Source organism: Amaranthus tricolor, chromosome 1 (assembly GCF_026212465.1).
Source record: "Amaranthus tricolor cultivar Red isolate AtriRed21 chromosome 1, ASM2621246v1, whole genome shotgun sequence".
Lineage (NCBI taxonomy): Eukaryota > Viridiplantae > Streptophyta > Magnoliopsida > Caryophyllales > Amaranthaceae > Amaranthus > Amaranthus tricolor.
In genome coordinates, this window is record NC_080047.1 from 36,927,174 (window position 1) to 36,948,961 (window position 21,788).

The 21,788-nt window shown below is 35.2% G+C and overlaps 2 protein-coding genes across 3 annotated transcripts; one reads left to right on the top strand and one right to left on the bottom strand.

Moving 5' to 3' along the window:
* The first annotated feature begins 493 nt into the window (after positions 1-493).
* On the top strand, positions 494-1,164 carry LOC130820465 (60S ribosomal protein L29-1-like). Of its 2 annotated transcripts, none has more exons than XM_057685853.1 (3): positions 494-640; positions 736-853; positions 963-1,164. In XM_057685853.1, the coding sequence occupies exons 2-3, from the start codon at positions 752-754 to the stop codon at positions 1,044-1,046; spliced, it is 186 nt and encodes a 61-aa protein (XP_057541836.1). In that variant the 5' UTR covers positions 494-640; positions 736-751; the 3' UTR covers positions 1,047-1,164. The 2 variants fall into 2 exon arrangements, with proteins under 2 accessions (XP_057541836.1, XP_057541844.1); XM_057685861.1 differs by having other exon boundaries at positions 535-636.
* Positions 1,165-4,441: 3,277 nt separating this feature from the next.
* LOC130811506 (dihydrolipoyl dehydrogenase 1, chloroplastic-like) lies at positions 4,442-21,091 on the bottom strand. Its single transcript, XM_057677833.1, has 15 exons — positions 20,573-21,091; positions 12,884-13,030; positions 11,511-11,645; positions 11,197-11,302; positions 10,566-10,690; positions 10,157-10,282; positions 10,003-10,083; positions 9,393-9,455; positions 9,227-9,301; positions 9,060-9,138; positions 8,830-8,930; positions 7,727-7,840; positions 6,399-6,512; positions 6,170-6,241; positions 4,442-4,915 (listed from the first exon to the last, which is right to left on the bottom strand). Exons 1-15 carry the CDS (start codon positions 20,888-20,890, stop codon positions 4,868-4,870), a joined length of 1,704 nt encoding a protein of 567 aa, XP_057533816.1. The 5' UTR covers positions 20,891-21,091; the 3' UTR covers positions 4,442-4,867.
* Positions 21,092-21,788: the final 697 nt, after the last annotated feature.

Sequence of the window (21,788 nt, forward strand, 5' to 3'; positions counted from 1 at the left end):
TTAATATTAGTATTATTATTATTATTATTATTTTCCAAAAAGAAAAGAAAAAAAAAGTCGCCCAAAATTGGGCGACTGAACCGGGGTCCAGTCGCCCGGTTCTGAGCGACTGAACCATGGTTCAATCGCCCAATTTTGGGCGACTCAATTTTTTTTTTGAATAATAATTATTAATTTTAATTTTATTATTGTTGTTATTATTATTATTATTATTATTATTATTATTATTAATTTTATTTATATTCTTTTTGAATAATATAAAAAAGTTAATTATTATTATTATTGTTATTGATATAATAATAATAATAATAATAATAATAATTATTATTATTATTATTATTATTATTATTATTATTATAAATAAGAAATTTGAAATGAATAGCAAAATTGTAATTTTTTAAAAATCATGGGCAAATTCGTAATTTAATTTGGAGGGGGTGACGATAAAATGAAGAGGGTGGCGAAATTTAAAGATCGGTAAGTTTTCGAGCCATCGAGTACAAAGCCCAGTATTAAACCTCGATTTTTCCCTTTAGTCCTTTACTATCAAAATTAGGGTTTCGAACTCACCACTCTTTCATCAAATTCTCAATAGCTCCACAAACCCTAGCTGCTACCGAAAGCTCTCGACTGCTCGCAGGTTTCTATCTCTTTCTTCGCCAATTTCATATCTCTGAACCTCCTTAATTTTCTTATATCTAATTTTAATGGCGTTAATTTGACTAATCATTTTAGGCATTTTGCGGAAGAAATGGCCAAGTCGAAGAATCACACTGCACACAATCAGTCTTACAAAGCCCACAAAAATGGCATCAAGAAGCCTCGCAAACATCGTCACCACTCCACCAAGGGGGTATAAATTCTGTTTTTTCTTTCTTTTGATTCCAATTTTGAAGTTTTGAATTGATTTAATGGTGTCTTTTTGTACTGATTTTGTTAAATTTTTTGGTTAATGATTGAAGATGGACCCGAAATTCTTAAGGAACCAGAGATACGCTAGGAAACATAACAAGAAGAGCGATGAAGAGGCTTCTGCGGAAGAGTAGATCCTTGAACTTCGATTTAAATGCTTCTTATTTTTGTTACTGTCTAATGGAGGAATCAGAGTTTGTATTTGGATCATATTTGTTATGGTTATGAATGACTTAAGTCGAGTTCTATTCATCCCCTGCTCATTTTGATTATTTTCTTTTTCTTATTTGGCTAACATGTTCTTGAGTGGTTCTAATTTTTATCGTACACGTCTAATTTATTTTTTCATCTGTTTTTTTTACTTCCCTATAATTTTTTTTTTTGGTTTTCCACTGAATTCTTATGAGATAAATGAATGGAATAATTTGATGGGAAAGAGTATATATCATCATCATCTTGTCCAATCCTGCTATAAAACTATGAGCACGGTCTGGGGAGGGAAGGACGGTGGCAACTTATACCTATAAAGAAGAGCGCAGTCAATAAGTCTCTCAACTCGAGAAAGACGAGTATTTCATGCAAAGAATAAGACAGGGAGTGAGAATACGTAGAATGGTGATATTGTGTGATTTCATCAAATAGTTGGTAATTCCTTTGGTTAGGCTACTTGATTGGAGATCATAGCATTGAAATTTTGTGTTTCACGCACTCCCATTGGTGATAGAATTAGAAGCTACTCCGTCACAAAATCGTTGGCCTTAGTTTTTTGTTTAAAATAAGCTATATTTCTATTTTTTTTTTGTCATGACTTACTCTAATTTAATTTTGCATTTACACATTTAACATACATTTTCTTATCATCTTACATTTTCTTATCATCTTTTATTCATTTTTCAGGCTTTGGCATAGAATATATATTTTACTCACTTTTACTAATTTTTACTTTATTTGTAGTGTAACTATTTCTTAGGGATAGAGTATCATATCAATAGTGAAAGATCAAAGGTTCAAAAATGGAATTTATCATTGATGGTTTGCCCGCTAGACTCGGCTCACCCAGTTTGAAAAATATGTTGGCTTGGACAATATATTTAAAAAATGTTCTCTAGGCGAACTAAACCTGGTTGTTTTTGATTTGTGAGCAGGTATATTTTAGTTTTATATATTTCTATATTAGGAGTATTTAAAAACTTTTACACTCATCTCTATAGTTTTTAGTTTTACATATTAGGTAGGAACACATCTAAGGCAGGTGGTCTTTTAAAATTTTAGACCTACGGTTTACGGGTAGATTTTTGGAGGTAAGTCCGATTCGTTACTCGCTTAAATTCGCCTATAAACACCTCTAGTTTAAACCATGAGTGGGCCTCATGGTATACCGGGGGAACCCAGGGTGAAGCTAGAAGGATTATTTGGGACTTCTACAACTCGTTGATATGGTCAGAGTTCGAGGCGAGTGATGTATGGAATGCCTGAAAGACAGGCTCACTGTTTTGTCTAGTTTGCTATCGATGCTCTGGCTTTCTTGAAGACTCAACTCTCTTAAATAATGATAAGGGGAAATTGAAGACTCAATTTTCTTAAATGATGATAATTCAAAACACATATTGATTAAACAAATAAATTAAGTAATTATATTTAGTTGTTTAAGTAAGTCTAAAATCATATTTGATATACATTTGATAAGTGATTTATATATTTAAGTTCGAAGATGTTGGAATATGCTTAAAGAACTTAAGTTTATCTTAAAGTTGATTTTATAAGTCTTGAAATACGTTTCAAAGTCTTGAAGATAATTATGTTTATAATCAGGACTAATTTCGTAATTATATTTGAAATATTTTAATAGGTCAAGGTTCATTAAAATTAACTTTGAAATTATTTGAAATTAAGTTTGAATATTTCATTACACGTTTTGTTATTAAACGTTCAAATGTTTTATATTTAAACTTGAATTTAAATATGTGCTTAAATTAATTTGATGATTAAATATAGTACAAGGTACACATGTTTTGTTAATTATAGTACACGGCTATATTTGATGTTAAATTAGTTGTTATGCAAATTATAGAGTTTTCTATTAATAAGATGATATTTGAATTAACATTAAAAATAGAAAATGACTATTTGAATTAATACTAAAAATAGGAATTAATTTGAATGATTATTTAAACGTTGATAAATCTGGTTTGTGTTTAGTTTTCAATATCTTGTATGAGTACTAACGTAGCAGCATAGCATTGGATATTAAAGACAAATTACAGCACACAATGACGAAATTATTTTAGCTGTCAATACACGTCAGTTTGATGTTAAGCTCAAGATCTTGAGGACAGGTGCAGAATGACCAGTTCAACAGAAAATAACGAAAAGGAGCCTTCTGGTTTTCCAAGATGTGTTGAGGTGTAACACTATATATATGAGGCTTCATTTCAGAATTAAGGATACATCTCTATGCACCTCTTCTTATAACTTTCTCTCTTTAGAAATTTTCTAAGTGTTTAAAGAGTTGTAATTCTTAGTTCATCTAACTCTTACATTTGTAATAGGCTTAAGAGTTTAAAAAGAGTTAGATTAAGTTTAATACGCCTAACCAAGAATACTTTTCAAAGTGTTCAACTTGTGAATCTCTATTGTGAGATTTGGGATTTGCTTTTATTAAAGGGACTTGTAATACGGTTCTTCAAGGAGAAGAACGTGGTGTGAGGAGATAGTGAGATCTTCTTGTTTGTATTAAAGTCAGATTAATAAAAGGCGTTGAAATCCTACGGGTTGAAAGAGAACCCATAGGCGGGGAGTAGGTTGGTTAGAACCGAACCTCATTAACATATCGTGTGTTATACTTTAAAGTTTATTTTCCGTACATACGTTATTGTTTACGAATTGACTCAAAACTGTTCCAGAAAACATTTTTGACAGACTCCTCAAACTCTTGAGACAAGTTTCCAGACAAAATTTTAAATAGCCCAAACTCTCTATTCACACCCCCTCTAGAGAGTATTCAACCTCCTATTAACTTTCATTTCTAATAAGTCCTATTGCAGTAGAAAGGTAGTAATGTATGCAAATTTAATTCTCTTATTTTCTTAAACCCAAGCAAATTTTGAAAAACACAAGAACTTGCATTCAATTTAAATTTGGGACTGATGATTTAATTTGCGAAAATTGGATGAACTCTTCCAACTTCAGCTCTGGGTAGAAACTTATTTTGGTACTTTATTTTAAAAACTCACATAGAAAAAAGTAATTTAGCAAAATGAGTAGAGCGGAATAGCATTTACAAAATGAGATACACCTTTATGAATTGGTACTGTGAATCTAACTAAATAGGTAGCAACAAGCAAAATTTAGAGCTCATTGGTGTTCCCTCAATTAACATAGATGCCTGATTTAGATTATTGTCCCGTTTTGTACTTGGCTTGGTATACCCACAAGATACGAAATAAGAACAATCTTAACCATTTGCTTTGGAGGAAAACATCTGCCAGTATCACGAGATCTGGGCATCTCATAGATGCCAGGGCATACCTAATAAAAAGTTTGAACTGCAAATTATAATTTCAAGTATAGTCAATAACATTCCAAAAGACTCATTAACCGATACAAGATCTTGCAGGAACACATACTGATGAAGTTTCTATTATAAATTAGTCCGGCATTATCTTGTTTATAACATAAAAAACTAGAACCTTAAGTATGAGTAACCTAATTCCTTTGCAGCTCTAAAATAATCTGAGACAGTGGTCATGAATGTAGTCTTCTCGCAAGATACCAGAGTAAGCTGAAGAACGCAATGCAACCTAACTTGGAAACCGGTAATCATAGCAGTTGCAGAAGTATGCGTGTCTGTAATGTAGCAAGTGGTGATAAAAGCTTTATCACACCAGTTGGGCATTTGGCGTCCCTAGTTTTCATTGAAATAATTCTAATACAAGCAAATATTTATTGGCCCAGCTTAGACTGCAACTGGTTCTTTAACTGTAGAAGAAGCATGAACTTTAACCTGTTTGAGAAAAGAAAATACATTATTACTTATTCATGATGGATAGAAGTACAATATTTAGGCGCTGCCACAGATTTATTCGACAATAAGCCCCTAATTCAATTGTCTTAGCATAGTGTTTTTCTTTCATGTTCACTTTGGAGGAGAGACTTCTTGAAATCAATCATGTGGGATTGAAGTGGATATCAATTCTTTATTTACATTAATACCATCTTTGGATAATATTTTATGAGGGAAGGGAAAGGAAGAGACAGGGATGTGGGAAGGAAGAAAAATGTTGGTGTTTTCCTTCTCAATTTTTCCAGCGTTAAAGGATTTAGTACAAAAAAAGTGGATAACTCTTCCTCTGCCATTCTCTTCCTTCCATTTCCCACCCCTCCCCTTTTGCAATACATCCCTCCTACAGTCTATCCCACCCCCCGACCCCCCCCACCCCACCCCACACACTCACACACCCACACCCACACACATTTTCTGTCATGTAAATCTAGCATAAGTTATTCAAATTAAAAATATCTTCAGATTTGCAATTGATCAACAAAATCCCTCAAAAAAGAGAGGGTATCAAATAATGATGAGGAGAGGACATTAAGAAATTTTAGATCTAATCAGACATGGACCAAAGCAGTATTTGGAAAATGACATGACACGCCAGCCTGCCATTTTATGTCTATGAAAAAACAACACAAATATTGCTTTGGCCCAAGACAGTGTACTCGTGCCGTGTCACATGCCATTGTTTAGTGATCTTGAGCACGGCACAACACGACCTAGTATTTCTCTTGGGCCTCAATTCTGAAAAGTATAACTAATCAACTAATTAATTTTTAAATGAAAAAAATTGGGCATTCTGAAAAGTATCCGTGCATGCTGCTAAGTAGAAAGAATAATGCGAACATCACATAACACCCCCCCTGAGTTGGTAGCCTATATATGTAATCATTTGGATTGGACTAAATAATAGAAGTATACATTGTATCTAGACTCTAGTTAACGCCAACACTTTGTTCTTTTTGTCTAAAAGGATAACACGTTTCAAGAAAAAAACTATTGATAAGGGATATAATTTCAGATGAAAGGTTCAGATGAAATTTTAACAAATGCTAATTCTACTACTTTAAAGCATAATGACTCAAATAACGAAAAAAGTAGTAAACACAATTTATGATTGTATCCCTGATCATGATATATTAGAATCGGTCCTCACCAATCTTTCTGAACATATTTTAGGACCCACAAGACATTAGAGCTTACCTTAGCAGCTTTATAAAGCTCATCTACCACTTCAGAGAGCGTGGGGTGTGCATGAACAGCAAACTTCAATTCCTGCAGAAATTTTAAAAAGAATTTAAGCAATGTCATAACTCATTATTGTTTGAAACAATCGGGACATGCAGCATTGAAGTGCTCATAATCAATCAACGCGTGCGACCAAACTGCAACAAGCATTGCCAACCAAAATATCCTAAGAAAAAGAAGTTACTTGTATATGTGTTCCCATCGCGATAGCATTAGATGCTTCATGAATGAGGTCTGCTGCATGCAATCCAAATATATGTACTCCAAGGATCTCCCCGGTGTCGGGCCTATATATCAACTGAAAAGGCCACAAATATAAAGGAGATCAGAGAATTTCAAGAAAAAATAGAGTTGTTGACATTTTATATGTAAAGGGACATAATAATTCACACATATTGTCTTCCTCACCTGACCCCCCCCCCCCCCCCCCCGGCCCCCCCTTGGGTTACTTTTGTTTATCCTTCCAAAACAAAACATCACTCAACCACAAAAATACATAGGTATTACCAATTCAAGAAACTTTACGCCTCATTTCTAAATTGACAGTCCATAACTGTAACAGGCATTTTCCTAAAAAGATTTATCTCTAATCAGCTACTTGGATGTCACTTTAAAAAATAGATCATAATACAAGACTCTGTTCTTTGTAACCTATAGTGCTGTTACCTTCGAAAATTTAAAATGCATAAAACCTTTACGAATTACAAGATATGGCCTCTCAAACTTTTGATGGCTATTGTTCATGACTTTACTGTTCAAATATTTATGGTTCTAAGAAGTTCATACACAACTTACCCTAATACAACAGTGAAAAAAGAAACAATGGAAGCCCAAAAGCAGTTATGAGCACGATTTCCTGATATGCATCATCAGTGAATAACTTAAACGTAATGTTATACAGACAAGTAATAACAGAAATATGGAGTACCAAAAATGTGGCAAGATCCAGCTGATGAAACATTTCATAGTCAACTATAGTCCAAAACAATTATTACAACTGACTGTTTCCTATTAAGTAAACATTTCATGTTCATCTATAGTCCAAAACAATAATTCCGATTGACCGTTTCCTGATGAGTTTGATGATCAACAGTCATCAATTTTTCATGATCACTAACTTAATCTCTGTTTATATGACCACTGAGCAGAAGATTAGAACCTACCAAGTGTCAGATAACAAAATTTATTTTTTGCTACTCCTAGATGTTAGAGAAGTAAAGACTTGTCAAATTGCCTCATAAGAGTTGCTCATTATTTAATTTTTGTTACGTTTTATCACTTCATTTTGTCCATTTTTGTAATTCTTAGCCAGGTTTTAGTAAAGGTCATACCTCATAGAAAAGGGTCAATGAATTACCTTCACGTCAAACTTGGCAGGGACCACGTGAGGGGTAAGTAGAGCCTAGAGTTTAAGACTTTTAAGGTCGACTAGAATTTTATCAAGTCTACTGTAGCACACGTTCAACAATTAACAAATTATATGTCAAAAAGAATGATATCAAGGAATGCAACCTTAGCAAGTCCCTCTGCCTCATTTTCTGCCAGTGCCTTTGAATTTGCCTTGAAACTTGTCTTGGCCACGCTTATTTCAAATCCCTCCTTTTCAGCTTTCTCCTTGGCTTGAGGCTGCAAAATTTTACATAAAAAGTTACGGGTGGCCAGATAAAACTCTAACAAGCCATAGGTTATGCTAAAATTAAATCTTCATGATGAGGCATTACAATACAATCTGTACATAATATGAATAGGAAGCATGGACAGAGAAAAGTGAGACCAGACTACATACTTCATGAATGCCTCCATCTCTTTGATACTCCCTCAGTCCACGAAATTTACCCCACATTCCTTTTAAGTCCGTCCCAATACATTTGCGCCATTTCTATATTTGGCTAGACCCACCCTCATTTAATTTTCATCCACACATTTTACTCAATTTTTCATCTCATCCACACATTTCTCCCACTTTACCATATATCCATTTTTCTCAAATTTCCCACCAATGCCCGATGAGTTACTCTTGTGAGAGACCATCCCTCGGTGAGACGAACTCAAAACAAGGAGCCCATAAGACCGTGTCATACAAGAATTTTGATTGCCAATGGGGCAATTTTCAAGGGACAAAGGGAGTAGCTAACATGAAATGAAAGATAGAGATACATAAAAACTAGGGTTCCACAAAGTCAAAAAACATTTATATGCTGCTAAAATTAGTCAGTTCTGACCTTCTAGGTTCCAAAAACATATTCAAGTTTCATGCTCTTAATCTTTTCAGATCCAGTTTAAAGAGAAAAGTAGCAGCTGCTTTTTCAACAAAGACCTCTTAAACTTCATATAGTATCTCCTTGATGCATCTCACAGCTTAGCACTGCCGTTCCTTTCCCTTAACAAGGTTAATCCATAATTAAAAGTCTAGCACTATGATACTATCAACTCCAGCTACTAGATTGACAACAGTACTAATTCAGCTTAACTTGTCACTTGCCACAAGCTTTTGTGTTGGATAAGAATCACTATTAAAGCAAACATATTTATTGAAGTTTTAGCAAATTCCACTAGTTAGTAGCATAAACTGCACAATTGCAAGTTGAAGAATCTTTTGAAAACTAATAGCTTACCTCGGTCAATCCAACCATGCTAATCTCTGGATGAGTGAAACATGCAGCTGGGATACTTAAATGGTTGAGAATATGATCTCTTCCAGTGACCTGTTCAACAACTGTTTCAAGAAAGACACAAGATTAAATCAAAATGTGGCAAATTGAAAATGTTGCAAAAAAGACACTAGACGAAAATTTTAACATATGGGCTCAGCAATATAGCATACTGATCAATGAGCAAAAAGCACCTGAGATTCCTTGGGCACTAGCAGCATGAGCCAACATCATTTTACCATTTGCATCACCGATACAATACAGGTTAGGCACCTAATAGCAAAAAGGAAGTATAAAGATTTAGCCATTGGAAGTTGTAACTAGAAAAGGAACACAACGGAGGCATAAGTCATAGTAATACCAGCTTGCCATTTCCATCTATAACTCGCATGCGCTCATCAACAGGAACAAATCCTCGTTGAGTAACAACATTGATCTGCAGAGAAAAATGTTAATTAAATGTCCGTAGTGCAGTAGAAAGTTTCTCACAGATGAGCTCAGGTTAATAAATAATTTAGAAAACGTACATTTTCTAAACCAAGGCCCTGGGTGTATGGTGCTCTTCCAGTCGCAATCAGTGCCGCATCAACCTGTTTGAGAATGACATAATTTTCAAAATTTCAGCTATACTAAGGGTTTGTTTGTTTAAAGAAATAAAAATAAAACAACAGGAAGGGAGAAAAGATAGAGGGAGGGGGGAGATGCGTGAAGAGTTTCAAATTAGAATCTCTACATTGGAGAGATTTGATTTTCACAAAATATGAAGATTTGTTTCTCACAAATATGAAGGAATTCATCCCTCCAATTTCCTCCCCTCCATTCCCCTTCCGTCTTCATTTTCAATCCAAACGGAGGAAACTTCTTCTGTCCATATTTCTTCCCTCTATTTCCATTTTCTTCAATTCAAACAAGCTAGGATACCTACTAATAGTAACTTCTGCTACTAAAAAAAATCCAGCTTAAGGAGGCAGTAAATTAGTTAGAACAGCACTCAACATTTAGAATTCTGAGAACAAATTAGTTCATCCTTATCAAGAACAAACAAAATGTCATTTAGCTCCATTAACCATTTATAAGAGCACAGCTTCCCACCCCCCTCCCCTCCCCCCGACCTTGTTCAACATTAATGAGACTCACCTCCAATGTATCCTTGGGCTCCTTGGTCTTGGCATCAGTAAGCTCAATAGTGACTGGTTTTCCATCCCTCGCAGGAGTGATCTGTGACAGACCAGAAAATAGATTTTAGGGTGAGACAAAATTCAAATGCATGCAAAAGTAACATAATAAGTACCTTTGTTGCAAAAACTCCAGTGTGATAATCAATTTTCCTGGGATTAATAAGCACTCTCTGTGCTAATTTTGAAATTTCTGGGTCAAAACCAGGCATAAGCTGATCCAGAGCTTCTATGAAAGTGACCTGCAGAACTTGTAGAATTCAGATTATTTGATACCAAAAACAGACATACACAGCAGAAAAGGTGGTACAAATTTCCAGAATTCAAACACATCATTACGAACAAAGAGACACTAAAGGCGGAGACAAAATCAAGGGGAAAGTTGGGATGTGATAAATTAGCATCAAAAACTGGAAAAATTTCATGGTGGATAATCTGTTTCAGTTCTAAGATGACAGCCAAATCCAGAAACTAGTAAAAAAAAAATACAATACGTGCAAATGAGGGTAAAATAGAAAATGCTACCTCACTTCCGAGAGCTGTATAGACATCACTGAACTCCAGACCAATGTAGCCACTCCCCACAATTGCTATCCAGTCAGGTACAGACTCCAATTTTAGTGCATGATCACTGGTAATAACAGTCTTTCCTGCATTTCAATAAATACACTCATCAAAATCTGAGCCGATTTACTGTTCCAAACAATAAGATTAAGCAACTTAACTCTGTTCCAGTACTATTTACATAAAATAAAATCAACAGCATTTATCCATCCGTTGCCTTGCCACTGAAATAATGCTATGCTCTTCAAAACTTCGAAGCCATACACTAAGCCTCACAAATTCATTACAGCTGAAACAGTGCTAGCAAAACGGTATCTTGCGTAGCATGAAGGGAATCATGTATGTATGTATTAGGTTACCTTATCCTTGCAATCATGAATTATTTTAGTTAGCCTGCATCCAAGGGGGGCTTAACTTGGCTACTTGATAGTACTCGGTACACCCCATCCAGTGAAATTTAATTTAACACAATTACTGAAACTAAGTGATTGTTCACGAGGCAATCAGAAACAGATGTCTACTTACAGGAGAATGTAAGGTGGGAGAGGAGGAAGAATACATAATGAAAAACTAAACATGGGAGAGCTATTACCATCAACTTCAATGCCTTTAGGTACAAAAGGAACTGATCCAGTTGCAATTATTATATCTTTGGCAGTTACAACTTTATCTTCTCCATATTTTACCTTTTGTGGACCCTGAATAGACCATTAAAAAACATTAGCACTTTGATGAAATCTTAAACAAGAGATTGCAAAACAATAGTGAAGAAACTAAGTCTGCTTAATTTCTAAGCAATATCAAGATTCCTTTTTTCTTTTGACTTCTGAAAATAACTTCCTATATTTGCAGCCCGATTCAAGAACTAAATGCAAACCAATATGATAGCACAGGATCACAACTCACCAAGATTGTACCAAAGCCAGTTAATATATCCACTCCAAGTGCCTTGAGTGAATTAGCCAGGTTTCCACGAATTTTTGATGCAAGGTTGGTTGCATGATCAGCAACTCCTTGTCTATCATAATTAGCAGCTCCAACCTGTTGCAAGTCCCAAAGTGGGAGAAAAGTAATTCATACGGCTCTTGCAAAAAAAAAAACAAAAACACACTCTTCCTTCTCAATTCTTTCATTTTTATTTTAGAAGAATTAGCTTCTGCTGTAAGCGTGATAAATAAATGTAACCAGTTAATTGCTTTTGTTTTACATACTTGTGTGAAAACTAATCAATCTGTTAAAAAGTAGAGTCTACTTTCCAAAACAGAGCGACAAGATGTTGATGGTAATGTAAGACACTCGATGAGAGCTATCACAAGATAACAAATGATGATTTTTCAAGTATCTTTAATGGCATGGTCAGTTATGTAAAGCAAATAGATACTATCTACATTTTTGGAAATTATTCCTCCAATGCACAGCTAGTCAAGACCCCTGAATCAACTTATATAAAAATCCTAGCTCCCAGTTTTACATGCCAAGAATATGGAGTCTAGAAGTGGTATCATGCTCCAATCAGCAGTACACATTGTAGCCACTAAAATTAGAAATGGCAATTCGATTAAAATAATATAACTACCAAAGATTAACTCCAACATTTTTCTCTTTATATAGTGCCGTAACAATATATAGCAACGATAATGGTAGTAAAAAGATTAAGTTGGGTTCAAAGAAGAATCTAAAATTTTCTCAGAAGTTTAATAAGATATTCTAAGTTGGAATCGTTGGATATTTGGATCCTTTGTATGAATCAAAAAAGAATACAATTGAATCCCCACCCCTGGTCCTCCCTTCCCAAAATGGAATTTGTCAAGAAGCAACATTCCATTACAACGACATTAGGTGGTTGCAACATTACTCTTGTAAAAACAAAGAGGTTTTTTCCAATTAACTGTTGATAGAAACGTCATCTACAGTTTCACAGTGCAAACAATCATTTTACTTTAATCCATCAAAATCCAACCAAAGAATTATAATTTTGTGGTCAATTGAGAATCCTTGTCAAAATCCTTATCCTTAAAAACTTTCTGGTCATCTACAAAAGCCATAAAGCCAAAAAAAAGATGATTGGTCATGAATGGATTCCCACTCCTACAAACATGAAGTCGTAAGTTCATGGCATAGTTGTCGAAGTTATAAAAGCGTGAACTTTTGGACTAAAACATCCCCTTCCCTTGCAACTATCCCTAGCTTCACCCATTTGATCACTTGGATTAATGTTGTTTCTTATGGGGGTTAATGCCTCAAATATAAAAGTAAGAAAAAAAATCATTAAAAAGTACCTGTATTCCAAAGGATTTCAAATGCTGCTCGTTTTGAAGCTCACGCATCCTCCCACTGACTGCCAGCAGTGCTTTAGATGGGACACAGCCTCTGTTCACACAAGTCCCTCCTATTACATCTCCTTCAATGATCGCAGTTTTAAGGCCCTGCAAATTGGCATTTGTCTTATCATAAAAATTTATTCCAATCATTGCAAAGTAAACATTTAACCAGCAATGATGTTCCAATATTAAATTAAGCAACACAATTGAATTGGTCATCTTTGAAGCTTTAGAAATATTTTAAAATCTACAAACACATGATTATATAAGAACTACACTATTAATATTTATCAACAAGAGAACTGTTTTTTAAAGTCAAACTATAAATGTATATTAAAAAGAGAAGAGATTTATCCAAGCCAATCAATTAATATGTATCAGCAAGAGAATAAATTTATCCCAGTTGTTGTGCGACAGTAGAGGCAATGATCGAAAAACAATGAAAATAATAAAGAAATTCAATGCAAACAATAAGAAAACACACCAGAAATTTACATGGTTTACCATCAATGAGATAGCTACGTCCAAGGGCACCAAGATCAAATGTTTCACTATATAATTGCAAAATTACAAAGATGAATTAAGAAAATCTCCTTCTAATGGCTCACAAAACCCTCTTGTGTTTCTATGGAAACCCTAACCCTAATTAGAGGGGTATTTATAGTTTCCCTCTCTTTAAAGAGAAATTAGGGCTTACAAAGCAAGAAAACCGCCCAGAAAATGAGAAAAAATCATCACCCTCATGACGCGCGAAAAAAGCCGACTCGGCTTCTCCATAGGACTGAAAAACACCGAGTCCGCGTTGCCTTCTGGATCAAAACCAAAATCTTCCAGCACCTAAAGCCGACTCAGCTTGCCCCAAAAGCCGGGCACCGTCGAGTTGGCATTTGCTTCTAGAATGTACTCCAATTCAGCAACACACTGATGAGTGATGACTTGTTTTTATCCTGGGCACCACCAACGACAGTCGGCGTTGGCTACTGGAAATGCCCCTCCTTAATTCATCTTTCCTATGTTAGTGACACTAGTACAAGTCACCCAAACACCAACACCAGTCAACCTATTTTGAAAATGACTAAGTTTTGCACGAAACCAACACAAATAGTGGTCTTTGTACACAAAGCAATATGAATTCTAAAATTTCAGCATAATGAATAATATAGTAATAACTTCAACTACACTATTAGATATCCAAAGCGATCATACATAAACATCTCAGTTTCAAATTAACATATGATGCATTAGCAAATTAATAACTATTTGTCTTGATTAACAGGAGACTAAGAGCACTATATGTCCTGTGAGAAATGATAAATAGCATTGCTTTTTCAAAAAAAAAGGTGAAGTTATGCCAAAAGGTCAAAATCACATAACCGCAACAGGGTCGGTAATATATGTAGCCTCATTAAAGCAATTGAGCACACCCACTAATTGAGATAATTCATATACAAAAAAATTCCAAGGCACGTCTTGCATCACTCTTAGAACGGAAATCATATGATTCTAAGTTTGTAACAGTTTCAAACATAGAGCATAAATACGATAATAATCGAGAACATGGTGATGGGAGTAATGTCATTATCGTAAAGCCAAATGTCGACCAAAAATGCGGTTTTTACTCCTTTATAACATGAAAATATTTGTTTGATGTTTTTTCTATTTTTTGAAAACCTTTACGATCAGTGGCGGATCTACATTAGGACATGGTAGGTTCGCAGCTCCACCATTACGCTACAATATTATTTTCTTTCTATTGTAAATTGTGTAAAAAAAAAAAGAAATTCATATTAGAAGATATATTTTAGTTATTAGGCCTTACAAAAAAAAAAAGCAAAGTCTGCCTCTGTTTACGAGGCGGACCATGCAATGCAATGCGGTCTTGTTTTTGCACTATGGTCTCAAATGCATCATGAATAAGTTGTTTCCATAAACTGGAATAAAGTAAATATTTTCATAGTCATCATATACTTGATCATCAAAACTTGTATTTCCCTCAAAATTAACAATTTTTGTAGATTTTGGTATGTTAGAAGAAAGTAATTGCATGGCTTTTCATTATCCTCCTCTTTTCCCACCAATAAATATTTGAATAACGGATTTTGGGAGATAAATGTCACTCCCCATTTGATTTAAATTTTCTCCTCTAAACACATTGTTAGGGGTTGCTCTCTAGGACTAGTAATAGGTGAGCTCACTCAACTAAATTGAAAATCTGAACGTATAGCCAACTGAATAGTAAAATATGAGAATAAAAGTGACGTGCTGAATTCAAAGGGACTAAATTGAAGTGATTAGTAGTTAGGGAGCATATCTTTAATCTAAACCCATGAGCTAGGTTGTTCCATTGGAAAATGTTACCATGATTCTTCCTTCACTCCCTGTCTTAACAATGGACATAACTGTTTTTCCTAATTTCTGCTAATACCATATATAAGTCATTTTAGGATATCACTGTAACATTAATGACATTTTATTTCATCGATAGTAGAACTATATAAACCACTGTTTTTTCGACTAACCTTAATTGCTTAAAAAAATAAAGATACATAATACAACTCTAAATCCAATTTCAATAAATACACGAATTTAAGAAACTGAAATTAACTAATAAGGTTATCCACTTCCATGATCTACCAACTCACAAACTGTTAATACTCATGCTTATGCTTCTCATGTGACTGCTGCCAGCTCACATTTAGTTTCTCTAACTTCCTAACAGAATCAGTTAGGTTGTTATTGATCCTCTTTATTGCTTTCTTGGTCTATATAAATACTTAGTAGTTTTCTCATTGTAATATAACAGCAAGTGTATTCTGGAATAATATTTTTGCTTCCCCTCTATTCTTTCAATACTCTTTGTAACATGGTATCAAGAGCCATTTCCTTTTTCTAATCTTGATTTTTTTTTTCTCTATCTTTTAATATCTTCTTCCTTCTATGGCCACTACTATCAACACAGATCATACACAGAGCTTCTGTATATTTTTTACATCCATCTGATACAGCCAGTGCTAAACTCGTCTCTGTGCCTTTTGATGGAAACAGTTTTTGTGATTGGAAGCGTTTAATGTTGATTTCTTTAAATGCAAAAAATAAGGTAGTTTTCATAGATGGTTCTCTTCCCAAACCCAATACAAATGAAACAGAACAGAAAGCTTAGAATCGTTGTAACAATATGGTCATTGGGTGGCTCATTGCCTCTTTGGATAAACTCACTACCAAAGTGTTATGTATTATCCCACTGCTCGTGAAATATGGTGCAACTTGGAAGAGCGTTTTGGTAGCCCTAGCTCTGACCAACTTTACTCCATTAAAGAAGAGTTGTTCAATGCCTCTCAAGAAACCGGTATGAACATTGCTCATTTCTTCACCAAAATGAAGGCATTGTGGGATGAACTTGATAATGTTAGTCCTTCTCCTCGATGTACTTGTGGTTTTTGCACATGTGATTTAGCTGGTCGTGTCGATAAAGAAAAAGATCATCGTCTTTTACATCTTCTCATGAAAGTAAACGAGGATTATGCCCAAGTTTGATCCAATATGCTCATGATGCCTACCCTTCCAACCTCTTCTCAAACTTACAGAATGTTGCTTCAAGAACAATCTCATAGAGAACATAGTAAGCCACATGTAATAAATAATGATTCTATTGCTTTTGCATCTGATAGAATGACCTTTTATGCCAAGAATCCACAAAAGCATGCCTATGACAACCAAGGACACCACAAAGGGCATGTCACAAGTCTATACAATAGTAATAGGCGGTACAATCAACTTTTTTGTGACTTTTGTAAACTTTCTGGTCACACTAAAGACAAATGCTATAAACTCCATGGTTATCCAATGGGTCATCGACTTGCACATGGAAAAAGACAAGCAGCTTGTGTACAAATGAATGACACAGTGGATAAAGTGGACCAACTTGACTTGGAAGGCATTGGTATGTCTGCAGCCCAACTTCGAAATCTGATGCAATATATTGAGAAGCACCAAGATCATAATGACACTCCTACTTCCCCCTCTCAATCTAACCTAGCAGGTATTTCTTGTTCTCTATCTCACTCTTCTTCTCCTTCTACTTGGATTATTGATTTTGGAGCCACAGACCACACGTGTAATTCTTTGGACTTATTTATTAATCTTCATACCACTCCGACTTTAAATCATTTTGTTACTATTCCTGATGGGAGACGTGTACAAGTCACTCAAATAGGTGATGTTCAACTCACAAATACCATTCTTTTGCATAATATTTTATTTGTACCTGATTTTCATTTTTGTTTAATCTTTGTGCATAAACTTTGTTTTGATTTACATTTGACACTAACATTTTCTACTAATAAGTGCTTTGCTCAGGACCTTGTCAAGGAGATCTCTCTTCTTGGTAAGATGCAACATGGTCTTTACTATGTTGTTCTTCCTTCAAGATTACCTACCATTTCTGTCAAACCTTCGTGCTTCAATGCTGCTGATTATATTAGCCTTAAGGCCATCAAGCTTCTACATCATAGGCTTGGACATCTCTCCTTACAACAATTAAAAGTGCTATATCCTGGTATTAGTGTCAAGGAGTTTAAAGATTCTACAATATGTTCCATTTGTCCTGCTACAAAGCAAATTAGACAGTCTTTTCCATCTAGTTCCATTAAAACTACTAGGTCTTTTCAATTTTTACACATAGATACGTGGGGCCCTTATAATAAAGCTTCTTACAATGGATGTATTTTATTTTTAACTATAGTTGATGACTTTACTAGGGTAACTTGGCTCTACTTAATGAAAAACAAAAGTCAGTCTCCTTCTATATTGCTTCAGTTTATTGCTCTTGATAAGACTCAATTTCAAGCTAACATTCAGATTATTTGCACTGACAACGCCAAAGAATTTTGCAAAGGTGAGGCCTTAAATGTATACAACACTCATGGTATAGAACATCAAACATCTTGTGTTTACACCCCTTAACAAAATGGGGTTGTTGAGCGTAAACACCGACACCTCCTGGCTGTGGCTCGAACTTTGCAGTTTCAATCCAATCTTCCTCCACAATTTTGGGGAGATTGTGTTTCCATAGCTACTTATATAATAAATCATCTTCCTCTCTCTTGTTTAAATTTTATTTCTCCTTATGAAAAACTTTATGGCCAAAAGCCAACTAACACTCACTTAAAAGTTTTTGGATGTTTGTGTTTCATGTCTACTATTAAACAAGGACGGAACAAGCTTGATACACGCGCTCAACCTGCTATTTTTCTTGGTTATCCACATGGTCAGAAAGCTTATAAAGTGTTCAATCTTGTCATACAAAAGATCGCAATTTCCAGGGACATCATCTTCCATGAACATCATTTCCCTTATCATATTTCCACAAATTTTTCCTCTCCTTCTTCCAGAATCTACCTTCCTACCCACCCTGATATTCCCTCTTTTGAATCCTTTAGTCCTCTACCTTCTTGTCCTATACCCATCCCTATTTCTCCTTCTACTACTGCTTGCAAGACACCTTGTGCAAATCCTGATCAAGTCCTTGACTTAACTGCCCAACCTTCTTCTCATACCAACCTTCGAACATCCATAGAATTCACAAACCTCCCTCCTACGTCAAGGACTACTACTAATCATTGGTGTAATCTCATCAACACTTCCTCTTTTTCCTCCAAGCAAAAATCCATCATGGCATCTCATATATCTTGGCATGAACCGTCAACCTTCACCCAAGCAGTCAAAAACCCCAATGGGTCCAAGCAATGGAAACCGAACTGGCAACCTTGCACAAGAATCCCACTTGGGACCTTGTTCCTTTGCCTTTGGGTAAGAAAACTATCAGCTGTAAGTCGATTTTCAAAGTTAAATTGAGAGCTGATGGTACTTTGGAAAGAATTAAGGCACGCCTAGTTGCAAAAGGGTACAATCAACAACATGGGGTCGACTATCACGAGACTTTTTCTCCGGTTGTCAAGATGCCTACCATTCGATGCATTATAGCTCTAGCCGCCTTTCACAAGTAGGGTTTGTTCCAATTGGATGTCAATAATGTGTTCTTACATGGTGATCTCGCTGAGGAGGTATACATGTCTCCTCCTCCTGGCCTACTTGCCCTCCTTCTATGGTATGCAAATTGAACAAGTCCCTTTATGGTCTCAACCAAGCGTCTAGGCAATGCTTTGCAAGATTGACTTCTGAACTTTTACACATGGGTTTCAAGAAATCCAACCAAGATTACTCTTTGTTCATCAAGGCTGACCACACATCCCTCACTTTAGTTGCTGTGTACGTTGACAATATCATTGTCACTGGAAACAACGTCACTGAAATTACTGCTCTGAAGACTCATCTCCATGCCACCTTTAGCATTAAAGATTTGGGTCAACTTGGTTTCTTTCTTGGGATTGAAGTCACTCCCTTACCTAATGGTATAGCTCTAACTCAAAATAAGTTTACTCAAGAGCTGCTTCACAGTTGTGATGTGCAAACCTTAAAGAATGTAGTCACTCCTCTACCCATCAACACCAAGCTTTATAAGGATTCTTCTCCTCCTTTTTCCAACCCAACCTTATCTAGGTCCTTAGTTGGGAAGCTTAACTTCCTCACCAAAACTCGGCCAGATTTAGATTCATGCAATCTCCCACCGAGTCACATTACCAGGCTCTTCTTCACACTTTAAATTACTTGCATTCCACAATGGGGACTCATGGCATATTACTGCAAGGTGTTGACAAGCTCACTCTCCAAGCATATTCAGACTCGGACTGGGGTGCTTGCATTGACTCCAGACGATCAATCACGGGCTACCTTATTCTCCTTGGCTCATCTCCCATATCCTGGAAGTCTAAGAAACAGGGAACTGTCTAATACCATGCTATGGCTGCTGCTTCTTCTGAGATTACATGGCTTGTTCGTTTGCTTGAGGAATTAGGTGTGCACAATCTCAAACCTGTGATCCTTCATTGCGACAGTCAATCTGCATTACAAATAGCTCAAAATCCCGTTCTCCATGATCGGACCAAGCACATTGAAATCGACTGTCACTTTACGCGGGAAAAGTCATGGAGGGCCTCATTCAACTCACTTTCCTTCCTACATCGAGTCGGCTTGTCGATGTCTTCACAAAGATATTACCTTCATCCAAGTTTCAAGCCTTACTGCACAAACTTGGCATGGTTAACACCCCACCAAGTTTGAGGGGGGATGTTAATACTCATGCTTATGCTTCTCACGTGACTGCTGCCAGCTCACATTTAGTTTCTCTAACTTCCTAACAGAATCAGTTAGGTTGTTATTGATCCTCTTTATTGCTTTCTTTGTCTATATAAATACTTAGTAGTTTTCTCATTGTAATATAACAGTAAGTGTATTCTGGAATAATATTTTTGCTTCCTCTCTATTCTTTCAATACTCTTTGTAACACAAACCTACATTGTGCAAACTCAACAGTCACTTCATAGCAACCACATTGTTCACTCACTACCGAATTAATCAAAACAAATCACACAATAATTAGTTAAAATTACATGAACCTTCATATCAAAATACCATCTAAAATTAACATCAAAATTAACACGTTTTGATAAAAATGAACAAAACAATCACCTTTGTACAACAACATATCATGATATCAAAATCTCAACATTAAAAAGTCGCAAAAGATACCTTCTCAACGGCATGAAGAGCAGCGCCATGACCACCAACACCAGCACCTATTATAACGAGATCATAATCAAATGTCTTAGGAGAGCTACCATTAGTGGATAAAGCAGCGGAGATACAACTCGGAACTCGGCGACTGAGAACCTGAACTCGGCGAGAAGTAGCGGAGAAACTCAGAGCTTCTCTGCGAAGTCCACAAAAGCGAAGATTGAGATTGAGATTGAGAGGTTTCGCAACAATGGAGGGGAAATCGAAGTTATGGTTTGATCTATGATTGATTGAGGAAGACGATGAAAGGGAGAGAGAAAGTGAGGATTGCATTGTTGGTGATGAGAGGAAGAGATCGAAAGAATGGAGAGATTGAGATGTTTATGAGCTTAGGGAGGAAAAATGGAGGTTTTAGAGAAGTTTATTAAGAAATACTCCAAGGTTTGTGAGGGCGGAGATATCAAAGAAAGGTAGATAAACTACTACTCACAGACCCACTCTTGTGCTGTCCTATGTCTCTTTTTCGTGTTTTTTTCCCTAATGGCGGAGATAATAAATTAAAAGTTATCATTTGTTATTCTTTCTATTTATATTATATATTTTACATAAATATTCATTTTTTCTTAATATTTTAATAATATTTATGATTTCTATATATCTTCCACCAACTTCATTTTAATATTTTTTTATTTTTTATGATTCCTATATATTTTCGACTAACTTTATAAAAATATTTTTATGTTAGTTGTGATCCCTATATTTATTCCATTAACTTTCTTTTTATATTTTTTCAATGTTTGTGATCCTTAATTTTCCTCCATTAAATTTATTATTCAATAAAATAATATCTCCACTATTTTAAAGATTATATTTTTCTTAACTCCTGTGAACTTCATTAAGAAACGAAGGAAGTAATTAAAAGCTTAATTTATTAAAAAAAAATTGGGATATTCCACGTGGTGATTTCGAGTTTTTTGCTTTTCCACATAGTAGACAAACGTTTTATTTTTATTCCAAGTAGTGACCCTAAACTTCTAAGTTTTCCACTTGGTTATCAAAAAGTTAAGATTTTTTTGTTAAATTTACGCTATTTTTATCCATCATAATGAGCTTTCTTTTATAAGAAAAAACGCTCCAATCACCCTTAAGTCGCACTTTTTCAAAAGATTGGTCAAAATTAGTAATTAATTTAACAAAGAACTTAATATTTTGCAAAATTAAAAGCTCAAGT

Bases quoted from the DNA above. Each gene is read 5' to 3' on its own strand.
- LOC130820465 (XM_057685853.1), top strand. From the start codon at position 752: ATGGCCAAGTCGAAGAATCACACTGCACACAATCAGTCTTACAAAGCC. The intron at 854-962 runs GTATAAATTCTG...TAATGATTGAAG, and splicing joins GTCACCACTCCACCAAGGGG to ATGGACCCGAAATTCTTAAG.
- LOC130811506 (XM_057677833.1), bottom strand. From the start codon at position 20,890: ATGCAATCCTCACTTTCTCTCTCCCTTTCATCGTCTTCCTCAATCAAT. The intron at 10,084-10,156 runs GTACTTATTATG...GGTCTGTCACAG, and splicing joins CTGGAGTTTTTGCAACAAAG to ATCACTCCTGCGAGGGATGG. The intron at 9,456-10,002 runs GTGAGTCTCATT...ATTCTCAAACAG, and splicing joins AGCCCAAGGATACATTGGAG to GTTGATGCGGCACTGATTGC.